Genomic DNA, 26713 nt, shown 5'->3' with positions numbered 1-26713 from the left:
TCTTACTTTATTCAGGATCCAGGGTCCTACTGAGGCATGGTAGCCTGGCCCTGTTGTCCTGTCAGCTGTGTATGACACTTGTGCTCCATAGAGGAGTGTGCAAAACCCTGTGGCCCCTCTCCTACGTTGCCCCTGGACAGAACTCATTGACAAGCCCCAGGGCAGGGGTTTGCTTTAATGCCAGCCCTGACCCATACCGTAGGGTGAAGTTTTGCTCCTTTAGGCTCTTGGATTGGGGGAGTCTGACTGACATCCAAGATAACAGCCTGAGGAGTTCCTTGTTCCACAAGCACACTCGGCTTCCCGGCTCATCCTTGGGTAATTCTGCATGTTCAAAAAGCATGTTGAATGGCTTGAATAAAGATGAACACAGGAACTGTACAGTGAACAGGGTTACTAGAAGGGGAGTGCTATCTAGACAGGAATCTTGATTGTCTTTGCTCTCTAACGCCCATGATCATGTCTACTACATAATAGATGTAAAATAAACAATAAATTGAATTGCGCAGCTCAGACAGTGGCTAAATAGAATAAGCTGCTTCCAGTGTTTCTCCAACCACTGTGGCTAAGACGAGTAATAAGAAACCCTTATCTGGCACTTTCTTTGTGTCTTTGACATGTGTCCATTTATTCCTGTAGCAACTTGCAGGTTCTTGTCCCCCATTTTATGGAAGAAATGGAAGCAGACCGCAGTGAAGTAACCAGCTCAGGGTCATGAACTGGGAAGGTTGGAGCACCTCACAGCCTCACTTGACAGAGCGGAGATCCCTGAGGGGTGGGTGCTCATCTTGAGCAACGGTGGACATTTCTTGGCTGGGCTGGGCTTGTTTACTCGAGGGTGGACTGGCCTGAGCCTGGCAGTCTGTACCGCCACCACCTTTCTGAGCTGTTTACAACTCCCTGGGACCAAACAGTGTTTACTTTAAAAGGAGAGTGTCAGAGTCTCACCCCTGGTTCCATTGGCTCATCGGCCACAATGGATGGCACAGGAAGGTTTTGTGTTGGCCCCAGGTGACCTTCACACATAAATCAGGGCAAAAAATGGTCAGAATGAGAAGAAATTATGGAAAGGAAAATAACCTATGTTCTATGAATTCTATACCCTGTCCTTTAGCAAGAAATCAAAACTACAACAAAAAAACTACTTAAGATCAAGCAAGATAGGATACATTCAAATTGGGGTAAAAGAAAAAGATAGCAGCATAAAATAGAGATAGAGGTTAGACTATAACACAGTTGGCTCTGAACCTTCTTTGCAGCCAAATCCAAAAAGGAAACCTGGTCTGCTGTCTCAGGCTCCCTGCCGGGAGAGGCAGGAATTAGCCAGAGGGGTTAGGATACAGGGGAGTGGAGGTGAGAGTCAGCTGCAGGCCACATGGCTGCTGTGCTGCCCTGAGAACGTCTCACTGGAGAACGAGCATTCGTCTGGATCATGGCATCTTGTCTGAGCTACGAGATTTTCTCAGGGCTTGAAGGGATACATAGTGAGACTTCGCCTAAGTGTTGAAAACACATACTCATAATGTACTTGACATCTGGGTTCTTACATGCTTTGATCTGATGATCTTTTGCCATAGGTCAGGACCCTTAATGTCACAACGTGTCTGTTGTGCAAGTATCTCACTGTGTCATAGGTGGAACTAGAAACGGCTCGGTGCCATGTTCCCTGGGAGTGGTGATTAAATGACCGTGTACTTTGGTTGCAGACCTCCTTGAGATTTGCCTGTGTGGATGATCTTCTTGCATGATAAAAAAAAAAAATCCAACCTTATAGTTTATAAGGCATTTTTATGTACAGAATTTGCATGTTTATGACGTTGCCATGAAGGAAATCATGGGTCTTGTTTCATGCTTCATGTTGGGAACACTAAGTCATAATAAAACCGAGAGCCAGGAGTAAGAAGAAACTGGGGCCTTTGAGTTTTGACCACCGAGCAATGCTCTGAGAGTGACTGGTTTTCGTTTTTTGGTTTTGCTGTGTAATGTGTACCCATGTTGAAACATTGAAAGTGGTAGAAAAGTTGAGAACGTGAATCCCGTAATGAATCTCTGGTGTCGAAAGTCTCCCTTGAACTAAGGACAGTTGTCTCCAGTCTGTGGCTTCACTTTTGAGATATTAGGATGAGAAGACCCGGGGATCCTGTGGGAATAGTTGGCCAAGCATCCAGTGTCGCTGGGAAACTCCTTTCTTGGGAGGCACTTGCCCACTGCTATCCAAAGAGCAGAAAGAGGAAAACTAACAGGCCCAAAGGTCCCAGGTGTCATCAGACCTGGGAGTGAACCTGGAGCCCAGACTCCCTTCTAGTCTAACACCCTGCCCTTGAACCAAGACTTGGCTACACCTCTCCTCTCTTGCAGGTCCAGAATGGAGATCATGCACACTGAAGCACCTGCCTCCAGGAAGGGCACTTAGGTGTCTTGAGACTGCCCCTCAGGCCATCATCAGGTGGAAACCATGTTTGTACAGATGCTACGTAGATACGGACTTGGTGGCAATTACACGATACGTATTTCCTGGATAAATAAGCCTGAAGGGCATAAATGAGAAACACTGCCTATTCCTCCATCCCTTTCAGTAGACAGCCCTAAGAGATGAGGAGACAAGTCTGCACTTGCTGTGCCAGCCCCTCTCCCCTTCTCCTCCAAACCTGCTGTTGTAGCTTCACCTCTCTGCTAATCTCTTCTTACCTCAGTTGTCAGACACCTGCCGGCCAGATTCAGTTGTATCCTCATCCTCCCTCAACTGTGATCTGCCCTTAGCACAGGTGCTCTCTCCCTCCTGCTTGGCGCACTTTCTTCTGGGCCCACCCTTTCCTGGTTCTCCTCCCTCACCCACCACCGGGCCCCCTTGCTGGTCCCTTCTTGCCCTAATTTTAGAACCTGGCTCCAGGACACAGTCTTCAGGTCTCTCTCTTGCTCACTTCCCTATGTGATCTTTCTCATTCCGAGCATTTAAATATGATAAGCTCCCCTTCCCCCTACCATTATGTGTCCTGCTTTGTATTTGACCCTGTTCCACCTCTCTACCGAATATATCCTGAAAAAACTCATTACGGATTTTTCACCCAAACCTGTGCCTCCAGCAGCTTCCCCCAACCTCAGTCAGTGGCTTTTTCATTTTTGCATGTATTTTGGATAGAGATTTTCCCTCACTGCTGTGTACATTCTGCTTCTCTCCTCCTGCTTCCAAATCTCTGGGCTGCTCTCCTGTGTTCCTTGTTGACCCACAGCCCTAGGTTCTATCCAGCAGGCTTCTTGCTGGTGTCTGCTTCCTGCTTCTCCATCTGCCCCTTTCCCCTCGCTCCCCTATGTATCTTCTGTTTCCTTCTGAGTGCCAGTGTTTATTCTCTTGCTGTTCTATTCTTCTTTCAGCCCCATGTCATGGCTCTGTATTTTCCTTTGATTGAATCCCTCCTGGCTTGGCTAGAAAGACCATTAATTTGCTCTGCAGAAAGCCTAATTATGAGCCTGGGAAGAGCAGCCTTCATGCAGGGACACTTCCAATACTTGCTATTCCCAGAGAATGGAAGCGATTAACCATCCCATCCTCCCTGGTACATTTCATAAATGGCACCCATGACAGCAAGGACCCCCATAGCCTTTACCACTGACTGTTACCACCAGCCATGCTCAGGGATCTCAATGGTTTGGGAAACCTCACAATTGTTACCAGCCCCAGGGGGAAAACTGTTCATGCAGTGATCTCTACATTGCCGTAAATTTGTCAATTTAGGTCTAGAGTTTAAATTTTCTTTTCCCAAATTGGGGAGTTGTTTAGACAAATATGCCTATAAAAACAGAGTTGGATCTATCCTTTTATATATGGCATGATATTGTAAAGTCCTTGATATTGTGGGTGGAAAATCACTGAATATTTTGAACTTGAACTCTTCTGCCATGTTAGCGATGTAGCCACTGCCCGGGCTGTAGTAAATTGATTCAGTTGGGGAGGATTCCCAGTGAACGCTGCTGTTGTTGATTGAGAACTGTGTCTTGACATTCTTCAAGAAATATTTTTACAGACAGTTCATTCAGAACATAAGTAGATGTGAAGTGACTTTATAGTTGGATGGCCTAAATGGTTGGTTCATGCAACGATTCATGAGGCTTTAGGAATACCCTGCCCATGAACACCAGAACATCTGTTTAAAAATGTCCTGTGTCCAGTTGACCCAGGTACCTGTTGTTAGGAAGCTGGCAATCAATCAAGCATGCTAGGAAGTGATGCCCTAGAGGCACCCACTCCCTGGGCCTGGTCAGCCTGTTTCCCTTTCTGTGTGTCAACTACCTCAATTGCTTCTTAGCGTTTGCGTTCTTAAGTGGAAAGAGGGCATAAAGGCAGTGGGGGTTCAGGTTCACTCCCTGTAGGTTCTCTAAGAAAAGATAGGAAAGGATGAGAACTTGAAATTGCTGTGGATTTATGTTCTGTATCCGGTGCTAGGATTCTAACTACTAACTCTGAAGTGTGTTATTTTGTTGGCCAGGATGACAGCCAAGTAAGTCTGTGTCAGTGTTTCAGGTGCAGGATAGAATCCTCCCTCTTGTGCCTGAGGAAGGTACATTTGATTCAGGCTGGCTTGGGTTGAGGGTAAGTTTCTGGCCACAGAATATAGCACATTGTCAAAATAAGCCATAAGCCACCAACTCACACAAGAGGAACTAAATTGTTGGACTTAGGTTTAAAAAAGAAGTTACTTATGAAATAAAACCTAGGCTAAACCTGTATGCTTTCTAAAACCATAAAACTGGACAAGAAGCGAAATATCCCAATAGTTTATCTGAACAAAATAACAACTGAAGTGGCATTTCCTTCCCTTAGAGACCCCAGAAGAGTATGTATATAGCACACTGGCTGTTTCAAATCAACCACTCTGGCCTCATTACTGATGGTGGCTGGGCATTGGGTTCCCATTGAGAACTCCTCAGGGTTTGGTTCTTTTATGAGTTAGGCAGGGCTGTTAACATTGTGGCTTCTTTACTTGTGGGGAAATTAAAGTAGAGTGGCCAAAGGGCCTTGCTTGCATTTACACAGGATGCTGGTATTGGAGTTGGGCCTAGACGCCAAGTCTTCTGGTACATGGTGTCGTGGAACTTTTTTGCCCTGAGGAACACCCAGGAGAGCATTGGTATTTGTTCTCTCTCCCCAGGAGCTGTGGGGAGAGAGCTGGGGCACTGAGGCTGCTAACAGAAGCATCTTCAGGAGATAGCTGTGGGTGCCCAAGGCTCTCTGCTTCTCACACTGAGGACTCCCTGTTGGAAACTCCAAGTAGGGAGCATCATTGAGAAGGAGTCTTGGTGAAAATCCACGGATCCTCTTCCCTAGAGCCTCGACTTGCCACTCTCTGATAACGATAACCCTGGAACTACAAGCTGTTGTCTTATTTGGAAATTTTCAAAATCTTTTGTGTTTTTATCCAAAGTGTTCTCTTTAATTGCTGTTTTATTCCTGCAATTATTTAAAACTGATCTAGAGTCTAGCAGTTTTTTCAAGATGATTATGACCATCAGGGTTTGTCTCTCTGTGTTTTCCAGACATTCTAAGTGAGAATCTTGACATCATCTAGGAAAATGGTGGCCCTGTCCTTAAAGATTTGTGTCCGCCACTGCAATGTGGTAAAGACCATGCAGTTTGAACCATCTACAGCCGTGTACGATGCATGTCGAGTCATTCGGGAACGGGTACCTGAGGCGCAAACTGGCCAAGGTAAGCCACTGGTTATTCACCAGCTTCCTGAAATGTGTTTGTATGTTCTTTACCTAATGGCTAAAGAAACAGATGCTCTGAGTGGTACCCAAACCACCTAGTCTGTATGCTTCAAATGAAATGTCTTCTTAGCCTAGACACTACTTGCCTCCCAACTGACTTTTGTGATGACAGTGGCCAAAACTGCCATTGAATTGTCATTGTCACACCCATCATCATGACCCTTCCATACATGAGCATCGCTTTCTCTGGTTTACAAGTCACCTTTTGATACTTGATCTCATTTACCCCACAAAGTACAAATGTACCTCTTCCAGCAGTTACTGCATATGTATAACCGGAGCCCTCTTTTCCTGGAGGAGGCTGGAACTACCATCAGAACACACAACAAGCCTTACATTTCAAGTACTTTGAAGGGGCTCTGTAAACTTTATCTCCAACATTAAAGGGAGTGGGGAGCCTCTATGAATGTGTGTTTTGTTTCCTGTTAGTTTGAACTGCTAACCACTATTAATCCAAGTTTAAACAACGGCCATTCATACGGTTTTTATTTTCCATTTCCCTTTCTCTACTCTCTACATTTCCTTCTTTTATTTTTGTTTGATTGGCATTTGGGAAATTGGGATTATTCCCAAGTTAATAAGCCTTTACTGTGAAAACAGGATAAAACTTAAAAATTAGAAACATGAGGGGCGCCTGGGTGTCTTAGTCGGTTAAGCATCTGACTCTTGATTTCCACTCAGGTCATGATCTCACAGTTTGTGAGTTCAAGCCCTGTGTCGGACTCTGCACTGACAGTGAAGAGCCTGCCTGGGATCCTCCCTCTATCTCTATGCATTTCTGTCTCACATGCACAAAATAAGTAATACATAAACAAACTTTAAAAATTTATTAAAAAATTGGAAGCATGAAAATCAAATATTCAAAGATGATTAAATGTAGGCATTGATTTTCTCAAAAAGATGTCCTAAAACTGCCAAACTTTTGGTCCAAAAGCATTATTTATATTACTTAAAACACTGTTATTTCTAGATTGCCCAAAAATAAAAATACCCCATCCCCAAACTTACTCCAAATTTTGGTTGTCCAATCATTTCTCGTGTCTTTTCTTTTACTCTTTTTCTCCCAGATTAAAAAAAATTTCTTTGGGCTGGATTGCTGTTTAGCTCTGGTGAAGATGAAGCCCTATATAGATCTTGGAGTTGTCTTTCTAAGAAACATTAGGATCTAGGACCCTCATTTGGGTGTCTGAGGTTACCTTGAATTACATTCAAGAAAACAGAAGTCTTTATTACACTTATTTATTTTTAAAGATCTGTGTGTGTGTGTGTGTGTGTGTGTGTGTGTGTGTGTGTGTATGTATGTAATCTCTGTACCCAAAGTGGGCCTCGCACTCCTGACCCTGAGATCAAGATTTGCATGCTCTCCTAACTGAGCCAGCGAGGTGCCCCGAGACAGAAGTCTTTAGACAGGAAATGATACTGCTTTCCTCCTGCCGCCACGTTCTTATACTTCCTGATCATCTTATGGGATTTCTGTGGAGAACACAGAGCTGTTTTCCAACTGTATTCATAATTTAGTGGAATGGGGGGCAGAGTCTTCCTCTCCCTGGCCACTCTTGCTTGACTTTTATAATGCTTTGTTGGGGTGATGGAGGGATTATTTGAAGTGTAAAAGGCTCTATTGGCCTCTCTCTGCCTCAGTGGCCTTGGGCTTAAGTGGTCACTTCCTTAGTTTCTCCATGGCTATCTTCTCATTCTTCATTTGTTCTCTGCCTGGTTTTTATATAGCAAGTGATAGGGAACAAAGCCCAGTGCATAAAATAGAAATTTGGACTGCTCTCTTCTTGATGTTTGCCTAAACTGTAGACATTGCTGCTGCCCCCTCTTTTTAAAAAACATGAACCTTCTCTGTGGGTGTTGATTTTACAGCTCACGTCTCATTCTTCCTCATCTGCTTTAGCCCATTGGCTTGCTCGCATTGTCAAAACGAAACCTGTCTGGTAAAAGGAGGGTACCCACATCCTGCCAAATCAGCAGACTCCGGGCTTGGAAGTCCATGATGGTTACATTGTCATTCTGTCTTTTATTTTTCCCTCTTCTCCTTATCTTCCAGCTTCTGATTATGGGCTGTTTCTCTCAGATGAAGACCCCAGGAAAGGAATTTGGCTGGAAGCAGGCAGAACACTGGATTACTACATGTTGCGAAATGGGGTATGCTGGAGATGTCATGTTTTTTTGTGTGTGTTTTTGGTCACTTTGTCTCGGCTTTCCATAGAAGCCAATATATTAGTATGCCTCAAAGCAAAAGGGAGACCCAGCAATCTGTTTTGCTTCAAGGGCAACTTATTCATTGTTTTGATGTAATGTACTCTGTAAGGGTTGTACAGGTAGTGATAGAAAATATCAGCAGTCCAGATTCTTGAAACTCCACAGAGTAATTAAAGCAGCTTGGGGTTAGTGCTTACAGCTGTTGGTACATGCCATGGTTGGACTTGGTAGTTACGAAATAAGACACAGCATCTTTCTGTATAGGAAGTATCCCAGTGACTGATGATAAAAAGTAAGGGTAAATTAGTGGTGAAAAAAGAAAATCCTAAAGGTAGTCAGATACTGAATATTAATCAGAATTCTGGTTTTTTTTTTAAGAAAATTCATATTAGAGGTAAGCTTAATAACAATCAGTAACAGTAACAAAAAATGATTTTGTTGGGAAGTACAGAGAGGTAATGAGTAAAAAGTGTTGTATAGTCTGCTCAGTTTAACATCTGAGAGAATGGGTTTTAGCGTATGGAATGCAGATATCAGACTGTTGAGTATTCCATAAAGTACCAGGTAATTTTCCGTTGCATAATTCTATCGTTAAGAAATAAAGTTAAGGGGCGCCTGGGTGGCTCAGTCGGTTAAGCGTCCGACTTCAGCTCAGGTCACGATCTCGCGGTCCACGAGTTCGAGCCCCGCGTCGGGGTCTGGGCTGATGGCTCAGAGCCTGGAGCTTGCTTCCGAGTCTGTGTCTCCCTGTCTCTCTGCCCCTCCCCCGTTCATGCTGTGTCTCTCTCTGTCTCAAAAATAAATAAACGTTAAAAAAAAATTAAAAAAAAAAAAAAGAAATAAAGTTTAAAAAAAGGTCTCTCATTTAAAAGTGACTTCCAGGCCCACTACCCCTGTTTGATCTTGGCATTATGGTGCAAATCACTTCTCTGGGGTCTGATGCCACCACTGTAAAGAAACATGGGGGCATTATTTATTCCTTTGTGACATATGTATTAGAAACTGCCTGTAACTGTAAGATAATTGGAGAAGCACACCACTGTCTTTTTCAATGACAAGTAGGAATTTGCCTCTGCTAATTCTCTTCAAAGCAGATCATCCACAGTCTTTCAGGGAGACATCAGCTACTTTAAATTAACAGAGGTTAGTTTTCAAGAACCGTAAGCTAGAAAAAGTACTTCTCCGGGCACAGTTTCACTATCAGATTTTTAAGAAACCTTTATGGAAGCAGTTAATTGTTAGCATGGGAGTTTCTGTATTAGTGGCAAAAATCTCATGAAAACTTAGCAGGAGGAAATCAGAGTGCTAGGAAAAATTAAATTTTTTTTACAGAAGAGGGTCCAAGTTGATGACCTAATTTCCCATGTAGTGTGAAAAGCTGGTGTGGTTCTGCCCTAGGATATTTTGGAATATAAAAAGAAACAGAGACCTCAGAAAATCCGGATGCTGGATGGATCCGTGAAAACGGTGATGGTGGATGACTCTAAGACCGTTGGGGAGCTCCTGGTTACCATTTGCAGCAGGATCGGCGAGTATTGGCGTGCCTGGGTTCCAGTTTTTGTTTGGCCATTAATTACATGCCTGTTCCTTTTTCATCCCCATTTGGTGTCTTACCCACTGATTTCCTCCCATTCCTGAGACACTGTTCTCTAAATATGTAAACCCACTAACTGTTATTGTAAACACATGAATGTCTCACTGAGTCAAAACAGAGATTTTATTTCCCTTTCAAAAACAAAAGGAACTTTTTTCTTTTTGAGCAGAAATATATCCCTTTATTATCAGTATCTTTTTTTAAGATAAAATTTACTGTCAAGTTGGCTAACATACAGTGCACACCGTGTGCTCTTGGGTTTTGGGAGTAGATTCCCGTGATTCATTGCTTACATACAACACCCAGTGCTCATCCCAACAAGTGCCCCCTCGGTGCCCGTCACCCATTTTCCCCTCCCCCACCCCCTCCCATCAACCCTCAGTTTGTTCTCTGTATTTAGGAGTCTCTCAAGGTTTGCCTCCCTCCCTCTCTGTAACTATTCAAAAGGAACCTTTTAATTGAAGATAGTATGTTTTAAATCCTATAATTTAGTTTCCTGCCCATGGCTGAGCTTCTGTATAAGCATTACTGACATCCAGTATTTCCTTGAAGACTGATAGGGACAGCCCATACAATTGATTGCTACACAACTTTTCTTCTTGTAGCTTCTCTTAATGCCCTCAGAGAACAAGTGTGTCTGCTTTTTGCATGAAGCCCTTCAGATGTTTGGAGAAAGTAGACTGGCCTGTCTTAGTCTTCTCTCCATGCAAAGGAAGACCTGCTCTTTCAGCCACTGCTTGGTTGACATTGCCTTGCCTTGTTCTGCATGATCTCTACTCCATACTTGTTTGTCGAAAACTAGGAGAATCGAATGTGACCTTTTAAACATGGCTTCATTAGCTGAAAAGCCACCCTTTCGGCCAGTTTCTCGATGTGTGTTCCATGGGTGGCTCCCTGACCCTTTGCTACAAGGGGCGGCTCTGAGTACCACAGGGTGCCCGGCTGGAAGGAGTGACAGGTTCATAATCCCTGGTAATTGTAACCTCATTTCTATTTTTAGGAATAACGAACTATGAAGAATATTCTTTAATCCAAGAAACGATTGAGGAAAAGAAAGAGGAAGGGACGGGTACGCTAAAAAAAGACAGGACACTGTTGCGAGACGAGAGGAAGATGGAGAAGCTGAAGGCAAAACTCCACACGGATGATGACCGTGAGTGTCTGAGAAGGAAATGTGGGCCGGGCGCACGAGGGGCCTCACCTCCCTCCCTTCACCTGTGGGACCCAGGGCAGGAGTTTTCTATTGATTCATTCCCTCTATAAATATCTTGGTCTGTGGCACTAAAAGACCTTAAAGAAGGGGAAAAAATGACTCTGGTGCCATTTCACATCTAAAAAAGTAATCTCATAAACAAATTATGTTCACACTGTTTTCTAAAGAAGCTTACTATTTGTTTGAACTGGGGTCCAAACAAGGTTGGATGATGTGACACCTCTTTTAGTCTCCAACTTTGCCTCCACCTCTCTCTCTCTCTCTTTCTTTTTTTTTTCCTTGCAGTTTCTGGAAAGAAAAAAACCAGATAGTTATTTGTATAGAGTTTTCTACAATCTGGATTTTATTGGTTGTGGTATCAGCTAACATGTACTTCTGTCTCTTGTAACCCCTGGGATCTGGAGACTTGATCAGATTCGTGTGTGTGTGTGTGCGCGTGCATGTGTGTGTATGTGTGTATACATTTAAAGTAAAGACTCCTTCTGTGGTGTAGTGTACGTCCAGCAGAGGGTTGTATCTGGTTTTTGTCCTTTTTTTGTGATGTTAATAGCCATTGGTGACCATTGCTGACATCCATTATTTCTTAGAGGTTACAAAATGGTAATTATATCATAGGAAAGTTGTCCTCTGTGGCCACACAGTTAATATTTGGAAAAGCCAATATGTACACCCCATGTGTCCCCAAAGCCTATGCTACGTGCACCTGGTTGCAGGACATTCCCCACCCCACCGAGGATCATGCACAGTTCACATAGACCTTTCCAGGCTCCTTCTTTCATTGTCCTTGCTGCTGCATTGGGAAGATGACATCGTTGTCATTACGTTTATTGATCTTCAGTGGGGCTTTCATTTCCTCTGACCCTTTCTCCATTCTTTTTTTTTTTTTTCACCTCATTTGATTTCCAGTTGCATATTTCTTTCCAAGTGAGATGATGGTAGACAAATCCTGAGGATTTTTATAATGTGCATGATACTCTCTCAGGTTCTGCAGGAGATGAGATCACTCCCGCACATTCCCTGTGCTGAAGTTGGTTGTAACCCAGTGAGGCTTGTAATGCTTTCTTATTCACAAGTTGTGTGCTAAGCCCAGGGAGGCTTTTGGGAGTGAGAGCTGTAGAAAATATAGAGGGGTGATCCATTCCTGTGCACCCAGATAACAGGTGAGCATGTTCTGGGATAAGATTCAAACTGGGCCACAGGCAGGGTTCCACCATCCCTGATCCCTCAGTGTCCTGCCCTTCCCTCCCCCTTCCCTCCCCATGACTTTTATTTTCCTCCTCTTTTCTGCCTAAGGGTGGAGGTAACTCCTGATACTCAGTTTATAAATTATTTCACATAATGAGACTGAAGTATCCAGTATTGACTTAAAGGAAAATGCTAACTTGGCTGTCTTGGCATAAAGCATTGATTTTCTTAGGACTGTGGGGCTTTAACGAACTTGAGGAATGGCTGGGAATTGGCTCTCCTTTGGTGTTTGGTGTGTCACATGGTACATTATGGCGTATGTGAAATTATTTTGCAAAGTTAAAAAGCACAGTTCTAATAGAAGTACTTATAACTGAATATCGGTATTCCAGAAATCCGCTTCTCTTTTGATAAATCCCTTCAAACTAAGAGGAAGAATAAACCCAGTTCTTAGATCTGTCTTGTTGTGTTGCAGTAAATTGGCTGGATCACAGCCGAACATTCAGAGAACAAGGGGTAGATGAACATGAAACGTTGCTGCTTAGAAGGAAGTTCTTCTACTCCGATCAGAATGTGGACTCGAGAGACCCTGTGCAGCTGAACTTGCTTTATGTTCAGGTACAGCATTTAATACTCACTGAAGGTGGGGAGACTTCAAGAAGCTACTGGCTTGTGGTGAAGAGACACTCAGCTGTGGCCTCCATGGTGTTTGTGGCACGTGGTTTCCATTGGGCACTGTTGAGGGATTCCTCACATGTTTGGTTGTGGTGCCTTTCTTTGGCATCTCAGATTGGGACCCGGTGGCTGGTACTATCTCTCTGTCTCTTTTTCTGACTTTGAGACACTTAACTCGCTCACTGTTGAACTAGAGCTTTCTTTGCTAGTGTCTTGAAATACATGTGAATGTTGGCCAAAAAAATCCATATTTCTCATTATTGAAAGATACTCTCTTCATAACCTTTTATGTCGTTACCGTTAACCTATTGTCGAAACTCAGACAAGTCATTGAACTTTTCAGAGCTCGCACTTTGCTAACATGGAAGACGTTGGCTTCGCACCAGATGGTCTCCAGTCTTTCTTTGGCTCAAGGAAAACCTCCCTCCTTCTTCTTAGATTCTTTCCTTCCCTCCTTCCCTTTCCTCTCCTTCCATTTATCTACTTATCTGCCCTTAGAAATAACGCAGGGATCAGCAAAATGCCGCCATAGCATTGGCTATGTTTGTAAATAAAGTTTTATTGGAATACAGCTCATTTGTTTGTGTTACACACTGATGAACCCCTTTAGTATCTCGTCACTTTTACATATTTTCTGCAGCTATTCTCATGTTTCAGTGGCAGAATTCAATAGTTGTTACAGAGACCACATGACCTGCAAGGTCTAATATGTTTACTGTCTGGCCTTTTGACGGGAAAAGTTTGCTGACCCTTGAGTTGGTGGGTGCAGGAATGGCATGGAGGGAGGAGGGGTGGGAGGCTAGAAAGAAAGAAGATGGCAAGGCGATAAGAAAATGCTTGTTGGTTAAAGGCTCAGAGCCATAGCTTAGAGCACCTGTTGGAGAGTGGTCTGGGGGTCACCTAACTAGAGAAAGAAAAGACAGAAGAATAAATAGCAGTGATGGGTCAGGAACCGGGAGAAAGACTTCGGACATAGTAAGTTCCTGATTCTAGGACTGTGCAATTTGCTTATTTCCCTTAAATGTCTGTAGTATTGAGTTACTGTCATTGGAGTTCTCTCTCCCCCTGCCAACAACGTGTATTACATTGGCCTTTTTCTGGGGATGGGAATTGGGTTGATTTTGCCTCTAGTTAATTTTTCTCTTGCCTCTTTATTTTTCATACTCACTTCTGAAGCTTTAGTTTTAATAAACCGCGTACTGCTGATGCATTCTATCTATAGGCAATTTGGGGTAAGGACTTGTTTTCCTTTTGTTTTTTTTTTTTTTAATTTTTTTTTCAACGTTTATTTTTATTTTTGGGACAGAGAGAGACAGAGCATGAACGGGGAAGGGGAAGAGAGAGAGGGAGACACAGAATCGGAAACAGGCTCCAGGCTCCGAGCCATCAGCCCAGAGCCTGACGCGGGGCTCGAACTCACGGACCGCGAGATCGTGACCTGGCTGAAGTCGGACGCTTAACCGACTGCGCCACCCAGGCGCCCCTCCTTTTGTTTTAATCCTGTTGTGCTACAGTCACCTGCAGAGTCCTGAGTGCGTCCCATTTGGCTGGCACTTTCCCCTTGCTCCACAGGGGGGGTGTGCTCAGATGAAGAATTGTGTCCCTGGAGAGTTTGCCTTGTTCCCCCAAGCTCCTGATGCTTTTCGCTTCCTCTTCTGTTTCAGGCTCGGGATGATATCCTGAACGGCTCCCACCCTGTCTCCTTTGAGAAAGCTTGTGAGTTTGGAGGGTTTCAAGCCCAGATACAATTTGGACCTCATGTGGAACATAAACACAAGCCCGGATTCTTAGAGTAAATAACCTTTTGTTTTTTTTCTTTGTTTTTCTTGTTCTCTGCTCTTCTTTTCAGTGTTTTTGAGCCATATACATAAAATACATACCCTAGTTTCAGTCAATTGTGAGGTTGTTAGCTTTTCCTCAGTTGAGTATAGGATCAAATCTGTGGTTTTTGGGAAAAGCAGGAGGCCTGGAAATTCAGTGCTGGGATGACTATGGAGGCTACTGCTCCAAGTTGGGGCGTGGAGCTTCTATGGAGACCATAGAATCTGTAGTGCTCTGCTTAGATATTGTCTAGTCTGTCCTAGGATATCTCGGGAGTTCCCCAGCGAGCTCAGGCCCTCCAGCTTCTGAAACCTCTCCCATCAGAACATCCCTTTTTCACACTGGGCCAGATTTTGTCCTCTTGAATTTCTTTGCAAGGCTCTCCTATATTAGAACAACAGAGCATAAAAGAGCTTCACATTGTTTATTACAGTATGAGGAAATCTCCGTAGCTCTGAAAGTGTGGGATACACATTAAATACTTCACTCTTCAGGGCGCCTGGGTGGCTCAGTAGGTTGGGCGTCCGACTTTGGCTCAGGTCATGATCTCATGGTTCCTGGGTTCGAACCCTGTGTCTGGCCCTGTCCTGACAGCTCAGAGTCTGGAGCCTGCTTCAGATTCTGTATCTCCCTCTCTGTCTGACCCTCCCCTGCTTACTCCCTCCCACCTACCTTCCTTCCTTCCTTCCTTCCTTCCTTCCTTCCTTCCTTCCTTCCTTCCTTCCTTCCCTCTCTTTCTCTCTCTCTCAAAAAAATATAAACAAGCATTTAAAAAAATTTTAAATCCTTCACTCTTCCACACATCTGGTCTTTGGCTGTCTTGTATAAAATGATGGGGTGTTTGGGGGGAGGGCTCAGTACTTGGAGATTTAAGAGAAAGCACCTTTACAGATACATTATGGCCCCACAGAACTTGGGCCTTAGGGTTGAATTTCCTAGAAATGCCCAACAGGACAGACCCAGCCATACTTAGGCTGCTTTAGTTCGAAGTGATCTTGCCTTATGTTTTGATCATCTTCTCCAAGGGTTTTGTGTATTTCTTCCTCTGGTAATATTTCTTTACCTATTCCCCCCCCCCACCTCTTCTGCTTCCTCTTAGCACAGTTGAAACATTTGGCTGAGTAACCCCTTCCCCAATATCCAGAGTGTCTTGACATCAATATCCTGCTGTCATCTAGAATGCAGCTTGTAGAGGCTTTGGTAGTGGGACCTGAGCTGAATGCCAGCTGGGGGCAGACGTCACTTGTCTGTAGGATATGCCAAAATGAGATGTGTTGAGTAGGGCATCAACTGCATTGTGTTCAAGTACATTGAGGAGAAAGGATAACATAAATGCCAACTTGGCCCTTGATCCCACTTTAACTTTGGTGGGAAGTAGCTGGGACCAGCATATGTCCTAGAGTAAGAAGAAAACCTGACTTCTTTGACAGAGGTGACAGAGGTGCTTGGACAACATAGTGTTTGTGCTAAACTGAGTTGTTATCCAAAATAAAACAAAAGAAAACACCCTCTCCCCTTATGTTAATGAATCCCAAGGAACCTATCCAATATGCTTCTTTGGCCTACAATATAGGCCTTGAGTGACCTTGAGTCTGAGAATGGCCCCTACACATGTCGTGGCACTGACTTTGTTCTCTATTTTCCAAACAAGTCCTATAGTCGAGTGTTCCCAAGGGCCCGTTACTACCCAGTCGGTCTGGCTTCCTTCCTGCAGGAACCATGGGAAGTTTTGCCTTTCTCTGTTCTGTGACACCCCAGATGCCTTACTTGTGTTGGGATTCCAAATGGTATCAGAGCATTGGTATTGCTCTTACAGTGTCTCCTGCAGTTTGGAGGCCTCTGGAAAACCTCATACTTACACTCCAGTAAAAGATGCCCCTTGTCTTACTCTGTGGTAACGAAGGTTAAGCAATCGTATTCAGTCTGTTTCGTTTTTCTGAGATTATAGTAAGAAGCTCATGCCTGTAGTGGTATGTGTATCCTTACTCAGATTCCAAATTAAAACAAGCTTATTATGCCTAGTGGCAATTATTTTTCCTTATGAATTTGATTTACTTTTTAATTAGACCAAATCTAGTCTAGGTAGTGAGGCATTTTCATTTTATGTAGATGTTTAATTGTATACATTATTGCATATACTCTTCAGGTAAAACTTCCTGAGGATAGTCGTCTCCTTTTAATTAAAACAAAACAATGGGGTCACATTTCCCTGACTGTGTGTTGGAAATTCAGAATGTTTTCAGGGATAATAAGTCTGAGCTGTCCCTGGTGACTGGCTGGGCCATTTTTGCCAGCCTTTGTTTTTTTCTACCTGGCTCTCCTATGTACTATGCGCTTGAACGAATTCAGAGTTTAAAAAAAAAAAAAGGTGAAGAGGTTAGACATGTCACAGAGCCAGGTTAAAGGTCCAGCCAGGCCAAAATATCAGCCACATACCTTCTCAATAAGGTACATTAGTGAGTATATTTCTTTCACTGTTTAAAAAATTTGTACAGCACTTTTGCTCAAAGTCTGCCTACTCTGGACCTTTCTGTGAGGTCTGCCACACCTTTCTTCAGATCCTTTAATGGCTTCTGGACTCAGTACCAGCTTGGTGAAGGTATTTATTTAGAACAACGGAAATCGGAGACTCTGGAAGATTTTCAGTTTTCAGAGATTTAAGGATTATTAAATGGCTCCTGTCTGCTCTGCGTATGGGGGAAATAGATGCAAGAGAGACAGAGACAGAAATAAGACACAGAGCCATGGAGAGCTAGAATCCAGAAAACAGCCAGTTGTCCCAGATCGAGTCCGATGTGCTTTATCTCCATGACCCTTTGCTTCAGGTCCTCTGCAAAGAGCCCCAGAAAGGGATATTTTATCAGAGCGTGAAATAGACCCAGCACAATCCAATAATCATATGCATACTTGATGCTCTTCTGTGGTAAGAAAATGCTTGCAGAGAGCATGCCATCTGGTATTCTTTCACTCCATGAGGACTTCATATGTGTGTTCTATTGTGCCAGATATAGGAGGACTTAGGATGTGTGTTCTATTGTGCTGGGTATAGGGCAGATAGGAAAATATATGCTAATTCCTTGCCTTTTTTGAGGCTATAGTCTCCTTGGCAAATCAACATGAAATTGTTACTATGGAGAGGTGAAACTTGGCTCTGATTTTGACTATGTTTTGAATGCAGTGTGGTCTATTTAGGATTTCAAAAGTTGCAGTGCAGGCTATAGAGACTGCTGTGAATTATTTCAAGAAAGGTGGCAACGGTATGGTGCCAGAAGCAATGTTGATGAAAGAATTTAGCAGAATACAAGGCAAATGTAAAGAACAATTAGCTCAAAACAGCAGTAACACCAAAACCAGTGTAATAATGATGAACTGCAGGCCCCTTAAAAACATGGTGGAAAACTCGAAAAAGTGATCAGAGTCAAAGCCTTCTATGGATCTTACTGTTATCAAAGAAGGTAAGATGCACTGATAAACTTTAGACCTTGAATCAAGTGCGTGTGATAAAACTGAGGGCAGTTCCAGGTGATGGGTATAGAGTGTTCACTGTATAATTCTTTCAACATTTTCTGTGTTGGAGATTTTTCATAATAAAACGTTGGGGAAAGATTTACAGCTTCAAAGAATAGGAGTAGATGGCATAACTTCCAAACCAGTGCCAAGGAGGAAGAGCAGAGAGGAGATACAAACAACTTGACCAATGCAAGAGTAGTTGAGCCAGATGGATTATGGAAACACACCCTATGGTATATAAGATGTACAAATTAAGGGAAATACTTCTAAATATTGGACATCCTAGCAAGAAAAAGTAAATCAAACTATTAATAGAGGCTCTCATATTATATAGCTCTGTACTACTTCTAAAAGACACACACTTTAAGGACAGAGGAAAGTTTAAAGGCATATAGAAAATAATGCCCTAGGAAACTAGTTAAAGCTAGAGAAGCTGTATTTAATGTCACACAAAATAGGACTTAAGACCAAAAAAACTGAAGTAGAGACAGAGAAAGCCATTATAAAGATAGAAGGACCAATTCACCAGGATGATAAGTTGTGAAACCTGTGTGCACCTGACATTAGTTTAAAATAATTAAAGGAAAAAGACAGTATTAGAAGGAGAATTTCAGATATACATTATTAGTGGAACAATTTAGTGTGCTTTACTCAGAGAGTGAAAAGTAAAACAAGATGAGAATAAAAGATTTTAGTCAAGAGAAAGTAATGAAATAGAAATCATAGAATCAACACAACCCAAAGCTGCTGCTTTGGAAAAATTAATATGTTAATCTCTGGTAAGTTTGATCAAGAAAAAAGAAAAGTAGAAAAAGGCAAAAAAAATTATTGGTAATGAAAATGAGGCAGAACTTCAGATAAACTCGTTTTAAAAATCCTAAGAGAATGAAATGAAAGCTTGAAACCAAAAAAATAAAAGATAAATTGAAAATAGACACAGAAAGGATTCTGAGAAAATCTGAGATCACTAAACTTGAAAGAAATTGCCTTACCCGTTGAAAATAAACCACACAAAACAACAAAATGAAAACTAGGATCGAGGCTATTTTACATTAATTTTGTTTCCCTTCTCTTATGTTCATCTGCTGTGTGTCTTAAAGTCCTCATATGAGTGAAGTCATATGATATTTGTCTTTCTCTGACTAATTTCACTTAGCCTGATACCCTCTAGTTCCATCCACGTAGTTGCAAATGGCAAGATTTCAGTCTTTTTGATAGCTGAGTAATACTCCATTGTGTGTGTGTGCATGTGTGTGTGTGTGTGTGTGTGTGTGTACATACATACATACATATCACATCTTCTTTATCCATTCATCCATCGATGGATGTTTGGGCTCTTTCCATACTTTGGCTATTGTTAATAGTGCTGCTATAAACATTGGGATGCATGTGCCCCTTCAAAACAGCGTATCTGTATCCCTTGGATGAATACCCAGTAGTGCAGTTGCCGGGTCGTAGGGTAGTTCTATTTTTTTTTTGAGGAACCTCCATACTGTTTTCCAGAATGGCTGCACCAGCTTGCATTCCCACCAACAATGCAAAAGACATCCTCTTTCTCCGCATCCTCGCCAACATCAATTGTTGCCCGAGCTGTTAATGTTAGCCATTCTGACAGGTGTTAGGTGGTATCTCATTGTAGTTTTGATTTGTATTTCCCTGATGGTGAGTGATGTGGAGCATTTTTTCGTATGTCAGTTGGCCATCTGGAGGTCTTCTTTGGAGAAGTGTCTATTCATGTCTTTTGCCCATTCCTTCACTGAATTATTTGTTTTTTGGGTGTTGAGTTTGATAAGTTCTTTATAGATTTTGGATACTAACCCTTTATCTGATATGATGTTTGCAAATATCTTCTCCCATTCTGTCAGTTGCCTTTTAGTTTTGCTGATTGTTTCCTTTGCTGTGCAGAAGCTTTTTATTTTGTTGAGGTCCCAGTAGTTCATGTTTGCCTTTGTTTCCCTAGCCTCCGTAGACGTGTTGAGTAAGAAGTTGCTGTGGCCAAGATCAAAGAGGTTTTTGCCTGCTTTCTCCTCAAGGATTTTGATGGCTTCCTGTCTTACATTGAGGTCTTTCATCCATTTTGAGTTTATTTTTGTGTATGGTGTAAGAAAGTGGTCCAGGTTCATTCTTCTGCATGTCGCGGCCCAGTTTTCCCAGCACCACTTGCTGAAGAGACTGTCTTCATTCTATTGGATATTCTTTCCTGCTTTGTCAAAGATTAGTTGGCCATATGTTTGTGGGTCCATTTCTGGGTTGTCTATTCTGTTCCACTGATCTAAATGTCTGTTTTTACGCCAGTACCATACTGTCTGTATGAGTACAGCTTTGTAGTACAGCTTGAGGTCCGGGATTGTGATGCCTCCTCTTTGGTTTTCTTTTTCAAGATTGCTTTCGCTATTCAGGGTCTTTTCTGGTTCCATACAAATTTTAGGATTGTTTGTTCTAGCTCTGTGAAGAATGCTGGTATTATTTTGTTAGGGATTGTACTGAATATGTAGATTGCTTTGGTTAGTATAGACATTTTAACAATATTCTTCCTATCCAGAAGCATGGAATCTTTTTCCATTTTTTTGTGTCAATTTCTTTCATAAGGTTTCTATAGTTTTCAGTGTATAGATTTTTCACATCTTTGGTTAGATTTGTTCGTAGGTACTTTATGGTTTTTGGTGCAATTGTAAATGGGATAGATTCCTTTATTTATCTTTCTGTTGCTTAATTGTTGGTGTATAGGAATGTAACCAATTTCTGTGCATTGATTTTATATCCCACAACTTTGCTGAATTCATGGATCAGTTCTAGCAGTTTGTTGGTGGAATCTTTTGGGTTTTCCATAGAGATTATCATGTCATCTGCGAAGAGTGGAAGTTTGACCTCCTCCTAGCCGATTTGGATGCCTTTTATTCCTCTGTGTTGTCTGATTACTGAGGCTAAGACTTCCAATATTATGTTGAATAACACTGGCGAGAGTGGACATCCCTGTCTTGTTCCTGACGGTAGGGGGAAAGCTCTCAGTTTTTCCCCATTGAGGATGATATTAACGTTGGTGTTTCATATATGGTTTTTATGATCTTGAAGTATGCTTCTTCTATCCCTACTTACTTGAGGGTTTTTATCAAGCAAGGACACGGTCTTTTATCAAATGCTTTCTCTGCATCTATTGAGAGGATCATATGGTTCTTGTCCTTTCTTTTATTAATGTGATGAATCACATTGATTGTTTTGCGGATATTGAACCAGCCCTGCATCCCAGGTATAAATCCCACTTGGTTGTGGTGAATAATTTTTTTAATGTATTGTTGGATCCGGTTGGTCAATATCTTGTTGAGGATTTTTGCATCCGTGTTCATCAGGGAAATTGGTCTATTTACCTCCTTTTTAGTGAGGTCTCTGTCTGGTTTTAGAATCAAGGTAATGCTGGCTTCATAGGAAGAGTTTGGAAGTTTTCCTTCCATTTCTATTTTTTGGAACAGCTTCAAGAGAATAAGTGTTAACTCTTCCTTACATGTTTAGTAGAAATCGCCTGGAAAGCCATCTGGCCCTCTACTCTTATTTTTTGGGAGAGTTTTGATTACTAAGTCGATTTCTTTATTGGTTATGGGTCTGTTCAAATTTTCTTTTTCTTCCTGTTTCAGTTTTGGTAGTGTATATGTTTCTAGGAATTGGTCCATTTCTCCCAGATTGCCCATTTTATTGGCATATAATTGCTCATAATCTTCCCTTATTATTTTTATTACTGCTGGGTTGGTTGTGATCTCCCCTCTTTCGTTTTTGATTTTATTTATTTGGGTCCTTTCCTTTTTCTTTTTGATCAAAGTGGCTAGTGGTTTATCAATTTTGTTAATTCTTTCAAAGAACCAGCTTCTGGTTTCATTGATCTGTTGTAATGTTTTTTTGGTTTTGATAGCATTAATTTCTGCTCTAATCTAGGATCAGGCTATTTTAGGGAACAAAAATAAAGAAAATTTTAAAAACCTTCTCACCTTAATTTGGAACTAGCAGAATCAAATAGAGTGCAACGTGACATGTATTTTGATGTAACTGCCAGTTATGACTAGTTTCTTGTAGGAATGGAACATTTATTCAGCAATTTATGGCAAGCCTTCTAGGCACTGGGGATAGAGCCATGTAAAAAACACAAACATTTCTGCCCTCATGGAACTTACATTCTAGTGCAGAGGGGCAGATAATAAGTAAAATACAAAATAAGAGAAAAAGATGAAAACGCAAGACTAAAAAAATGGAACTATCACTCTGGGCAGGTGATACAATTATCTGCATATATAATCCACTTGGTCTGCAGAGAAACTTCTTAGAGTTAATATTATCAGGGTTCCTAGAAAAAAGATAAACATATAATGGCTCATCACCACCTAGGTCCAAACAATAGTATTCATACTCACCTGCAGGGCTGGAAAACAAAATGCTATTTATTTGTATATGGCAAATAGTATTCCCATACATAACAAAAAGAAAATGTAATTTTTAAAAGGAGAGACCTTTGGGATGCTTGAGTAGCTTGGTCATTTGAGCGTATGACTCTTGATTTTGGTTTGGGACATGGTCTCACAGTCATGGGATTGAGCCCTGCCTCTGACTTCACAGTGAGTGTGGAGACATCTTGAGGTTCTCTCCCTGCCTCTCCCTCTTCCCCTTTCCCACTTGACCTCTCTCTCTCTCTCAAAAACAAAAACAAAAAAAAAAAAACAAAAAAACAAACAAAAAACAAAAAAAACTTTTAGAACAAAAAGTATGATTTACCTATGAATAGAGGTATCTAAAAAGCTCCAAGATCTAACCAATAAAATGATAAAAGATAAAAGTTCATTGAAGAGCTAAGTCAAGATCTGAATAAATGGAGTGGTTTGTTAGATTAATGTGTAGGAAAACTAAATGTCATAATAGCAATTCATTTTCATCTATAAAATACAGTTCACTTTTAATCCAAATCCCACATACCAAGTAATGAGAAAACCTAATTTTAAAATGTATATGAACCTCTTAACCCCTTCCTACCTGTTTTGCCTACCCTCCAACCCCTCCCATCTCTGGTAATCCACAGTTTGTTTCCTGTGTCTGTGAGTTTGTCTTGTGTGTGCATTCATTGTTTAGATTCCATTTGTAAGTGAAATCGTATTTGTCTTTCTCTGACTTAGTGATAATATCTTCTAGATCTATCCATGTTGTTGCAAATAGTAAGATTTCATTCTTTTTTGTGTTTGGTTGAATAATATTCCATTGTGTACATATACACCACATCTTCTTGATCCATTCATCCATCGATGGACACTTGGGTCACTTCCATATCTTGGCTATTATAAATAATGCTGCAGTGAACATAGGGATGCCTACATCTCATTGAATTGGTATTTTTGTTTTCTTCCATTAAATACCCAGAAGTGGAATCGTTGAATTGGATTGGTGAAGGAGATTGAGATACAGGCTTTCAGTTATCAAGTAAATAGGTCATGGGATGTAAAACATAGTATAGGGAATATGGTCAATAATATTGTAATAATTTTATATGGTGACAGATGGTCTTACGGTGGGGTTCATTTTGTAATTTGTAAAAATACTGAATCACTATGATGTACATCTGAAACTAACAGGATATTGTATGTTAATCATATGTGAGTAAAAAAAAAAAAACTTATAAGATTATATGTATTTGTCAATATAACCATCAAAAAGTAACATGTACCAGTCAAGCCTGAAGAATGACGAAGGCTAATTGAAGGACTCACATAAATACCCAATTTCTTACAAAGCTATAGTAATCAAAATACTCTATTACTGATGCTGGGTGATAAGAGTTCTACAGGTTGATAAACCTATATTTATTGAAATTAAAATATTGGGCGAAACCTATTACCAAAATAAGAGTGAAGCTCCACAGTGTGGAAGAGGAAATTTGCATATTTGCAAAGCACACTACAAACAACACATTAATATCCAGAAATCATTAAGAAAAGAAAAAACTAAGGAAATGACCACCCTGGATAGCAATAGGTACTTGAGAAAAGAGGAAACTCGACTGACTTATAAAGATAGGGAAAAATATTCAGTCTCGTAAGTAAACCAAATGCAAAATCAATAAGGGTATAGCATTTCGTGTCCATTAGATGGGGCACAAATTTAAATGTATGAAAACATCAAAGTGCTTTACAGAGGAAACAAGACATTTCAGAAAATGAACCTGTTGAATTTAAAAATACACACAAAGAGAAACAGAATATGTTGTTTATAGATACAAGGAGGTGAAGAAACATAATCAAATATGCATGGGAACTATAAGGAAGTGAATATAGTTAGGGAGAGAAAGAAGGATGGTTTGGGACTTCAGATAAATCTATAATTTCTCTTTAAAAACAGGTAGCAATCAGAAAGCAAATATGACCACATGATTGGTATATTCCCAATGTTTCTGCAATTAACAGTTCTTTAAAAAAGAAAAATGCAAATAGTCTGTGAGGTAACAAAAGCTTGGATTCACTGAGGTTGAACATATAACATCTGGTGAAGGCAAAATTAACAGGCCTTGGAGTTCACACAAGGTTCCACGGTGCTGTGTGCTGCAGGGGGAAATAGCCAGTGGTTGGGCATGGGAAGGTGGGTAACAAGTGAGGACCCCTCTCAGCCCTGAGGACCATAGCCCTTTGTCTTGTGGGCATGTGCCTTGGATGTGTTCTATTGAGAAAACAAAGCGACTCAGGCTCTGAATCTCTGTTGAAGAAATCAGAGTGGACTTGGAAGTTTTTCACCACAAACTCAACATAATTCTCTTGTCAACAAGCAAAGCTTTTGACACAGTAGGAGGCCTCGAGTCAATTTTTCTCTTGGCGTTTGTTCAAACTCCTATTCCTTCTTTGGACTTGGTCTTTGGAATAATTTGGCTGTGGATTGTGTTTTCAAACTAACGGTGAAGGAGGCATTTCAGTTTGTGTTTTTTTTTAAATTTTTTTTTAACATTTATTTTTGAGACAGAGCACGAGTGGGGGAGGGGCAGAGAAAGGGAGAGACACAGAAACTGAAGCAGCCTCCAGGCTCTGAGCTATCTGCACAGAGCCCCATGTGGGGCTTGAACTCATGAACCGTGAGATCATGACCTGAGCCAGAGTCGGATGCTTAACCCATTGAGCCACCCAGGGGCCCCGCAGCTTGTGTTTTTCATCCGTTCTGTCTTACCTCCTGTTCCTTACCATTACCAGCCCGTAGTTTCTTTAGTGTTTGCCTCTGCCATTATGTGCCTGACAGCCTAGGACTCTCCTATTGCTTTGAGAAGGCCATGACTGTCCAGTGGTGCCTTCATGTTCCCCTTTAGCAGCAGCCTCCTAAAGCTGGTGCCTACCTCCCTAACTACTTTCAGACTCCAGGACTTTCAAACCAGTTGCTGTCTGCCCCAAGTTGCCTCTGAGCCCCCAGACAGGTTCCAGTCCTTAGACGAAAGGGCATAGCGATTGGTTCGGGAGCTTGGAACTGCTGTGTGGCTGAGGTTAGGTCCTCAAACCCTTTCCCGAGCTGCTTCCATGCCATGTCCACTCTACACTTCTTACCACTTTAAGTGTTTCCCAGCTCAAAAGATGTTTCCTTCCTCCCCTGTCATCACCACAGTTAGCCAGGATTTAACCAGTACCCTCAATTGCACAGATATATTCGTCTTTGACTCTGGCTTCAAATTCTAGTGTGTCTGATTCCATCACTTGAGCTTTCAGCCCACAGTGTTAGTGGTTCTCCAAATTCAGCATACATCACAATTGTGTGGAGGGCTCGTTAAAACTCACAGTGCAGGGCTTTGCTTCCAGAGCCCCTCCTTCGGCAGGTCCAGGATGGATCCTGAAATTTGTCCCTTCTGAGCCATTTCCAGATAGTGCTGATGCTGATGGTCCTGGGACCAGGCTTTGAGAACTTTAGGTGCTACCAAATTTGAAATGTTGTTGCTGGCCGTTTGGTGATTTACCGTGAAGGTTGCAGTTAGTAAACCTGGGTGTTACAGTGTCCTGTGGGTGACACTGCCCCCTGCTTATACCCTTCTGCTTTCCCTCCCCTCTAAGTCTCCACCCTTTGCTGGGTAAACACCTGACTGCTTTGTGTGTTCCTTTCTGAGAAATAACACTCCTAGGAAGGAATCTATCTACTTTGCAGATGATCGCGCCAGCTTAGAGAATGGTGACTTGGCTGTGCTCATGCACTTGGGGCAGCTCTGGGACCAGTGAGAAGCAGGTCCACATTTCTCAAAATCAAAGCTGACTCATATACTTGTATACGTCTTGCCAGACCATAGAATATCTTTAAGATCCCTCTTTTGGAATTTCTTGAAGAAGCAGCTTTAATTTTATATTAAAAAAAGTGAATATCTAGATTTGAGTCTAGACCCTGCTCCCCCAAATGTGTTGATTAAATTCCCCTTGTTCAGTGGCTTCTGGACATTTCTAAAAATTGCTACTGCTATGGTAATTTTCATCATTACATGATTTGTGTTTCTCGTCTTTTATTCTTTGTGTCAAGGTTCTGAAATACTGATCACATGGTAGATTTGTTGATTAAAGGATAACTTGGAAGGATCAGAGTGTTGAGTGGCTAGGAGTGTGGTGTCTGGAGACCTTAGAAGAGGCTTAAGTTATTGGTTGTGGTTAAGAACAATATAGCATCACTGAACCTCATTTTTCATGTACAAAATAGGATATTTTCTTCCAAGGGCTTTTGTCAGAATTTAATTAATCTACTTATATATGTAAAGCACCTGAAAC

At 41.7% G+C, this 26713-nt stretch overlaps 1 protein-coding gene across 4 annotated transcripts in view; it reads left to right on the top strand.

Annotated features, from left to right (window-relative positions):
• TLN2 (talin 2) overlaps positions 1 to 26713 on the top strand; it is a 439345-nt gene that overhangs the window by 232340 nt on the left and 180292 nt on the right. For all 4 annotated transcript variants that reach the window (XM_030318033.1, XM_030318034.1, XM_030318031.1 and 1 more), the window contains 6 exons: positions 5533 to 5704; positions 7820 to 7917; positions 9373 to 9502; positions 10569 to 10721; positions 12442 to 12584; positions 14306 to 14433. In XM_030318033.1, coding sequence (XP_030173893.1) covers positions 5569 to 5704; positions 7820 to 7917; positions 9373 to 9502; positions 10569 to 10721; positions 12442 to 12584; positions 14306 to 14433 — 788 coding nt within the window. In that variant the 5' untranslated portion in view covers positions 5533 to 5568. The remainder of the gene's footprint in view (positions 1 to 5532; positions 5705 to 7819; positions 7918 to 9372; positions 9503 to 10568; positions 10722 to 12441; positions 12585 to 14305; positions 14434 to 26713) is intronic.

The sequence above is a fragment of the Lynx canadensis genome, chromosome B3, assembly GCF_007474595.2.
Source record: "Lynx canadensis isolate LIC74 chromosome B3, mLynCan4.pri.v2, whole genome shotgun sequence".
Taxonomy (NCBI): Eukaryota; Metazoa; Chordata; class Mammalia; order Carnivora; family Felidae; genus Lynx; species Lynx canadensis.
Note: the sequence above shows the minus strand (reverse complement) of the source record. Positions and strands in the feature narration are given on the sequence as shown.